This window comes from Ctenopharyngodon idella, chromosome 5, assembly GCF_019924925.1.
Source record: "Ctenopharyngodon idella isolate HZGC_01 chromosome 5, HZGC01, whole genome shotgun sequence".
Taxonomy (NCBI): domain Eukaryota; kingdom Metazoa; phylum Chordata; class Actinopteri; order Cypriniformes; family Xenocyprididae; genus Ctenopharyngodon; species Ctenopharyngodon idella.
The window spans coordinates 34,657,338-34,665,913 of record NC_067224.1 but is presented as its reverse complement, the minus strand read 5'-3'; the positions used below and the strand labels follow the sequence as shown (position 1 = coordinate 34,665,913).

Genomic DNA, 8,576 nt, shown 5'->3' with positions numbered 1-8,576 from the left:
AGAGAATGGGAACACTTAATGCCATCGCACAATGCTTTAGGGAGTGGAATTACCTTTAATCTACGTCCTAAAATGCAAGCGATTTTGTTTTCATTTAGGCTATTTTATTTTTCTGAGGCGAGCTCGGACAGAATGATGTTTTTCCACCTGACTCCTCTCTGATATCAAGTCTTAGCAGGCAATGGCTCTTTGCATATCTGACCTTTTATTATCTATCTATCTATCTATCTATCTATCTAATCATAATTTTCCAAGACAATAGATGACAAATAAAGAGACAAAAATGACTGTTCAAGTTATATTTATTCAGCTTTTTTTTCTCTTGATGAACAAAAATAATAGATGTACCTTGATATGAAACTATAATGTCTTCATTTCATCTCAACGAAATACTTCATCACAAAAAAAGTCCCATAGTTGTTCTTTTTCTTTAACTGTACAACTTGTTTCATTTAAGCAGGTGACGCTGTGCCAGACAGCGGCAGTGAAGGACAGAGATGAAGACATGACCAAACACAGTGAAACATTCACACATATGGAGCCTGGCAAACTGTAAAGGCCTTTCCATGACCATATGAGTTATTTACAATTTCAAGGAGCTGTTTGACTGGGATTATGACTCTTTTCACAGGCACCGAAATGATGTTTGTACTATATCAGTGCTTGAGTGTCTGTATGTTAGACCCCTAAGGCAGATCTGTGAGGAAATCACTATGAATTCCTTGGATAGTCATCTGATGAGCAGCAGTGAACTCCAAGTTCGGTGCATTTTCAGTCAGCAAGACATCTGTAAGATCACCCTGTCAGAGATGTCGATAATCTAATCAACACTTCACTACAAAATGATCCTTATAAAATTGTTAGGTCTTTAATCACGAACAGGCCACGATGAAGCTTTCAACAGGTAGGTAGGAATTTGCCACTTTCGCCTGTGCTGTCCATTTAATTTCTTGAGAAAAATTTAATTTCACTTCACTTAACTTTAAAAAAAAATTATAAAATAAATAAATTTAAAATATTTCATTTCAGTTGTTAATTTTTTATTTTTAATCCGCCAGTGACAATTTTCAAGACCTGTTTCTTTCACTTTCAAGCTCTCTCTCTTAAAAAAACTAAAATTATTCGTCTCCCCTTTTAAAATTAAAATCCATAAGATAATGAGGACATGAACCAAGCAGGGTAAACTTAAGAAGTTGTTATAGGCCATAACTATGTAACATAACTGGCTCAAAATGAGCTAATAACCCTTATTTAACTAATTTTATTTTAAGGGTTGTTATTCTAAGTAAGGTTAATAAATTCCCTCATTTTAAATGTGAGCATTTGTCTGCATAATACAGATGCCTGCACAATACACACACCAGTGTTTGAAGGATCGTTTTAGTTTCTTTTGTTCTTTTTGCCCTTGCTGTAGAATCAAAAGTGACTACAATTACTCTTGAAAGTGAGAAGGGAGAGTGAGGCTGAGGTTTTCTGAATTAAACTTCCTTAGCCAACATTTATCACAAAGGTATGTTGGGTATTCCAGAACTGAATGATATGAAATGGACATATGAAGATATTTACTTTAAAATACGCTACCGGTCAACAGTTTGGGGTCGTTAAGATTTTTGAATGTTTTTTGAAAGAAATCTCTTATGCTAACCAAGGCTGCATTTATTTGATCAAAAATACAACAGTAATATTGTGAAATATTATATCAAAGCTAAATTTTCAGCAGTCATTTGTTGCATTCATGCCATTTTGTTACCGTAATTTTGAGATGATGTTCTACTCTGAGCTGTTCACGTCTTTGGAATTACGAGTTTTTAAGGCAACACTATCAACTATCAAAGTGGTCACATGGTACAAGTCGTAGCTCTCCGAAAATTCACCAGTTTACTAGTTGTAATTACGAATTCCACGAGGACGTGAATGCTTTTTACAAGTCGTAATCTCCTAATTATGGTAATTCCGACATGGCTAATCACTGAAGGCTTCAGTCTTCAGAGTCACATCATTCTATGTTGATTTGGTGATCAAGAAACTTTTCTTATTATTATCAATGTTGTCAGTTGTGCTGCTTTCTTTGACCAACAGAACAGTATTTTTTGAAATTCTGAAAGTTTTCTGTAACATCATAAAAGTCTTTACTGTCACTTTTGATCAATTTAATGTCCTTGACATTTAAAAAAAAATAAAATAATAATAAATAAAAAAAACTTACTGACCCTAAACGTTTGAACGACAGGATAAAGACCATGTGTCATATGTCATTATGACAGCTTCTTTCAACTCTCTCAAATGGATCCAGCATTCAGAAACAAGCATCTTAACTACACATGTAACTTTCTCAAAGAACATTTCCTAAGACATCCTATAATAGCATTTTAATTCTCTTCCAACATTCGTTCATTGAAAACAAAAAAAAATATCTTAATAGAAAGTGCTACTTTCAACTAATCAAAATGGCAATGCATATTAACTAATTTGTACAAATAAATTATAAAATATGCAGAAAAAGAAGAAAAATCCACTCAAAAAAAAAAAAAAAAAAAAAAAAAAAAAAAATACAAACACCCATTTGAATATCTGTATAAAAAGTGAAATATACCAAACCATTGAAAGTAGGTTTTTTTTAAAAAAAAAACACAAAAGTTATAAAAATAAAAGAAACAAAAAACATTTGGGATGTAGCCGTGAATAATCATCATGATTTTCTAATCTATTGCAGGTAAAGGGAAATGGTAAAGCAATAAAACAACTTGGATATTGCGGATCTTAATTTCAGTACAACGCGTTAATTCATATTCATCTCCATAAGTCCTTTATGTAATAAAGGAAAAAGCATTTTTCAAATGTATGTTGAATGATGAAGATCATAACTGTAAAACATGATAGAATATGGCTTTAACATCTGGCCAGTACAGCTAATACACAGTGGTGTGTTTCTGTTTACATATTCATATCTCTTCCACTACAAAATACTTTTTATAAAGAAAAACAAAGGTTGAAATAAAGTTAACACTGGTGATAACAACCAGTATCCAACATATGAAACTTTTTTTTTTTTTTAATTTTCTTTTCTTTTTATATTACATATACAATTATGTTTATTTCTATGGCAGCTTATAGTTTTACATTAGAAAAGTGTAAATGACCACCATATTTGAAAAATAAAACTTCTGTGTAGGTTTTTAAATTACCCAAGTGCTGTTATGGTTTGTTCGGAACCTGACTGCTTAACAGAGAAATGCATTTGAAATGAAACCCTGATTATTAGATCAGTATAATGACAAAAAATATAGTAGTAATGGAGTTACTGGCATGTACATATACACTCACATTCAAGTGTGTGAAAGATCAGCATACGGAGCACATTTGCATTCAATAAGTGACCTTTGACCTTTTATATACAAACAACTGAACTGACACATACATATTCAGCCCTTAATGGTATATATAGATTTTTTTTTTTTTTTTTTTTTTAATTCCATTTTGAGATTTATATCCTCTGACGGCTGATACTTTAAAAAACATACAATGCTCTTTTGATTAAGCAGCTCCTGTTATATTTTACACCGAGTCACATGGAAAGTCTCTTTAGCAAAGAGAAGGCCAATGCAAAATCTTCTCCCAAAAGACCTGCCCCAGATACTACGAGTCTCCTGATCGGTTAGTTTGAGTATTATTTCATAAAACTGTGATAAGAAAGAGAAACTTGTTCTCTTGAGCACAAGTGGAGGTGTTGTTGCCATGGCAGTGCTTTTCCTCACAGGCAGTGGCTCTTCAAGATGTCCGTCAAACAGAAATCTCATATGTAGTTCCACCCACTCCTGTGACCTTTTTGACATTGGTGTGTCTGCTGGGAGTTCCAGAAGGAGTTCCTAGATGGCAGTCACGTGCTTGGCCCTTTAGTTGCCCGTTGACTTTACCTGGACCGAGGTCCTCTCTATGTGGAGAAAATATCAAAAAACAGGAAGACATATTTGAGGTGGTTCTTTTCCAACTGTATCCTCAACTGTTATCCTCTTTTGTTCTTCATTAGACAGGTAGACAGTCAAACATGTACTAAATGGATTGAAATGTTACAAATGAAGATAAGTTAATGAAAAAGAGGACAGAATTGAAGAATGGTAGAAGGGAATATATAATTAACATTAATACAGGACTAAAAAGTAAGGAGTCAGTTTAGGGTCAGTTGACAAAACAGTCACTTTTCCACAAATTATGCCTTGTTTACTTTTTTAAAGGTACACTATGTAACTTTTTTGTTCAAAATTAACAAAAATTAAATGAGTCAATACATCATCAATCCTCCTTCCAACCCTTTTACCCTGATTCACAATGCTAAGCCTATTATAAGTGTTTATATTTTAGACTAGATCTGGGACGATACACCTATCTCCCGATTTAATACCATCACAATACTTGGGTGCCGATACGTCATGTATTGTGATTTTTAAGAATTGCAATTCTACAAGTATTGCGATTCAATATTGCTATGTATTGCAATTTCTGTTAGCTTTTTAACTCTCTAAGCTCTAAACGTTGAATGATATATTCAATAGAGACATCTACGGATACACGACCTGCACCATCAATTATAAGATGATGGTGCAGGTCGTGAGATGTCTGTCCATCCGCCATTTTTCACTTTCTCGTGTCCACTAGTAAGTGATATGATGTCATGTAATACTCACTGATACAACACATATCGCCCTCTGCTGAAATAAAAGAGGTAACTTTCCTCTGCCTCATCTATAAGCGAGGACTAAAAACAATTTAATATGAATTAATATCGATTCTGGAATAAAAAAAAAATTATTTTAAAATTGTAAAAAAAATTTTTTGCAATAGTTAGGTGAATCGATTTTTTTTCCCCAGTACTATTTTAGACCTGAGGGGGCGTTTTTTTGCAGGAAATTGCGTACATATGATCACTCGCCTGTGCGTGTCTCGTCATATTCCTAAATAGAGAAAAGTTGCTCCGTCTACTTTGACGCGTGTATGGTGTGGGAGTGGCATAGGTTAGTTGTCACAATGAGCAAGAAAGTTTGACATAGAGCACGTAAATCTAGAACCTCAGAGGAATCACCCATTCAAAAAAAAAAAAAAAAACGCTAAGCAGAGGAGAGTCTGCTGGCAAATAGAGAACGCGACAGAGTTCGTAATAAAACAAGAATCAACATTGGCTTGGCTTTTCAGAGATAGCAAGAACTGAGTGCCAAAAGTTACATAGTGTACCTTCAAATCTGTTTATGAATTTTTTAATATATGTTATGATTTCGTACCATTTTTTCTTCACAATTTACTAAAAAAAAACAAAAACAAAAAAAAAAAGCATTGAAAAATATAAACATTATTACTAGTAAAAAAAAAATAAAAATACATTGCTAGTCGGCGCAAGATAGCCTCGTGGGCAGCACGCCAACATATAGCGCAGTTGCGCTTCGGGTGACCCGAGTTCTGTCCCGGCTTGTGGACCTTTCCCGATTCCACTCCCCCCTCTCTCTTCCACCTCGCTTTCTGCCCACTCTACTATCCTATCACAATAAAGGCAAAGAATTGCCAAAATAAAAATCTTTAAAATACACTGCTAAAAAATGGATCATTCATTTTGGTCGGGTCTATTAAAATTCCTTACTGTTGAGCCCTGTAATAAATCAATATATTAAAGAAGATACAATGGCTTAATGGTATGACAGATCAACTCATGCAGTCTAATGTTAGTCACTTGTCAGTTGTAAAAATAAGAACAAAATTAAGTCAGTCAAAAAAAAAAAAAAAAAAAAAAAAAATATATATATATATATATATATATATATATATATATAGTATACACGTAAATGACAGTGGTTTAAAAGCACTACTTATGCATAAAAAAGCAACTCAAACAGAACAAAAACACATGAAAATATATCAAATCATGATTTTTGTATATTACATTGATTTCTGATGATGCAACACTGTTTATGAGATTACCATAATGCAATGAAATATACAGTATGCCAAAAGTAGATACCATGCAAAATGTTTCATAAATAAGCTCATCAATATGAATGAACAGACATGCAGAAATTGAAACTGATGATAATGAGGGGAAAAAAAGGCAAAAAGAGGACATTTATTTGGCTACCAGAAACATAATCACAACCATTTTTTTCTTCTCTGCAGAAAGGCAAAAAACCCCAAACAAAAACAAAACAAAACAAAAAACAATCTTATGTATTCTCAATAACAATAATGGCAGAAATTAATTTATTAAAGTACAAAAACCAGCACTCAAAAAAACATAACACAAATGAAATTTCTTTTCAGACCCTTCCGAGTCAGAGCGTACATATCTTATGAACATCTAGCCTGTTTAGTCTATACATCATGCACCTATCCTCACCCTCTTTACTGATTGGTTAAAAGTAGATGCTATGTGTCATACCTTGTACCCAGACGTGGTGAGTCCGCCCTCTCCAGGGCGCTAATGAAGGCAACCTTCTGATGCGCGTATGATGGGGAACGGGGCACAGCTGTCGGGGAGTGATGCGATTGGTGCACCGGAGAGCGATATTGGTGTTCAGCTGTCCTGCCTGCACTGCCTCCATCTGTGTGGAGGGATGTAGTAGAAGTCCTCGGTGCTCTGGTGAGCGAGGATGCAGAGGAACGCAGAACAGGGGTTCGGGGAGCGTATCCCATCAAGTTATCCCTAGAGTTGCACACAGGAGGGGTGGGCTCTCGGGATCCAGGGCCTCTAAGGCCGTCAGGGTAGCATGTCCCAGGCGGGAGTCCATAGGCGGCTCCACTGCAGGTGTCAAACACACCCGAATCGTTGGCATAGGCCACTGGTGCTTGAGCGTGCCGAAGCATGAGTTTCTCCCTTTCCTCAAACTCCTTCCTCTCCTGGATGGAGGCCATGATGGTTTTGGAGAGGTTGTCATAGCGGACGGGCGAGGGATCTCGCTCTCGATCTCTTGGGTGTGGTGACTGCCGCCCGTACATCGCTCCTACGTGCACGGGGCTGTAGGCTGGCGGACCAGCGTGTCGCTGAAGCTCAGGCCCTCGTACATGGCACATTTTAGTGGGCAAGTAGGGTGAATGAAAACCCATAGAGGGCACTCCCGGGTGAGCAGCACATTCGCCCAGAGATGGTGTTAAGCTGGGGGTTAGCAAGCTATCGTAGGACAGGCTGCCATTGCGGCCGGATAACGTCCCAGGAGAGAAGACTCCTTTGTGAGGGGTGGAAGTGACCGTTTCTGGTTTGCTGCCACCCAGTGGCACACGGTCGGCCCTGTTCACTCCCTGCTTGAGACTGAAGGAGCGAGATGTCGTGCTGAAAGAGTCCAGCTGGAAAGGGGAGGACTGGTACGTTCGGTGGAGAGGAGTGCTGCGGTAGTCAGGCAGATCAAGATTCGGCTCTGAACGGTAATCGTGACCTCGCTCCTCCAAAACTGCAGAGGGCTTACCGTTCTCGGACATTACAATCTGAAAACATATCAGACAGCCTTTAATATTATATTATATTATATTATATATATTTTTATAGTTTGGAGTCAGTAATAGTTTTTTTAAAAGAAATTAGTTCTTTATCTATTATTCAACAAGGATGAATTTAACTGATCAAGTGACAGTAAAGACTTTTACATTGTAAAAATAATTACTTATTTCAAATAAATGCTGTTCTTTTGAGCTTTATTCATTAAAGAATCCTGAGAAATATTAAAACGGTATTATCAAAAATAATAAGCCAAACAACCATTTTTAAATGTGATAATAAGAAATCACCAAATTAGAATGATTTCTGAAGGATCATGTGACACTGAAGACTGAAGTAATGATGCTGAAAATTCAGCTTTGCCATCACTGGAATATATTATATTTTAAAATATATTAGAAATAGAAAACAGTTATTTTAAATTGTAATAATTTTTCACAAAAATATTGTTTTTGCTATATTTTCATTCAAATAAATGCAGCCTTGATGAGCATGAGAAGTTCTTTCAAAACCATTTAAAAAACCTTACCGACCCCAAACTTTTGAACAGTACAGTAGTGTATATTATATTTTTATATTGCCAAAAACATTGTTTTAGTCTGTTGCTCCCACCTTCTCTCCAGTTGCGTGATAGTGTACTTTAGGCATGGTGCCGAAGGAAGGTCGGTATTTGTACATGGCTGGGGTGGATGGATTGGTGGGTTTGCTGGACAGGGAACTCTCTAGAAAATGGGGCACAGATTAAATGAATGACTCAACAGTACTGCTATATGATCCAACACCAGATGGCAGTAGAAGTGCAGTTTAGAAAAAGTTGATTTAACAACCTGCTAAAAGTGCCTACTGAAGACACAAGCTGAATTCAGGCTTTAAATAATTAAGTAAATACACTATTTTTATTTTTATTTTTATAATGACATGTTTATAAAATAATTTTTAATACCATTTTTTTAAAAATCACAAGACAAATATATGTTTAAATATATAAATCACAGTTACATAAATTAATTTTATTACATTTTGGTGCTGACTTGTTAAAAAAAAAACAAATTAGTAAACTGCAGATTTGTCATTTGACTATGAGTGACTGGCTGTTCTGTAGGGCTAC

At 35.6% G+C, this 8,576-nt stretch overlaps 1 protein-coding gene across 1 annotated transcript in view; it reads right to left on the bottom strand.

The window, feature by feature from the left end:
* Positions 1–284: 284 nt before the first annotated feature.
* zdhhc8b (zinc finger DHHC-type palmitoyltransferase 8b) overlaps positions 285–8,576 on the bottom strand; it is a 68,741-nt gene continuing 60,449 nt past the window's right edge. The window contains exons 9-11 of the mRNA XM_051894163.1: positions 8,081–8,186; positions 6,419–7,458; positions 285–3,931 (exon numbers count right to left, since the gene is read on the bottom strand). Of these exons, the coding sequence (XP_051750123.1) occupies positions 3,781–3,931; positions 6,419–7,458; positions 8,081–8,186 (1,297 nt within the window). The 3' untranslated portion in view covers positions 285–3,780. The remainder of the gene's footprint in view (positions 3,932–6,418; positions 7,459–8,080; positions 8,187–8,576) is intronic.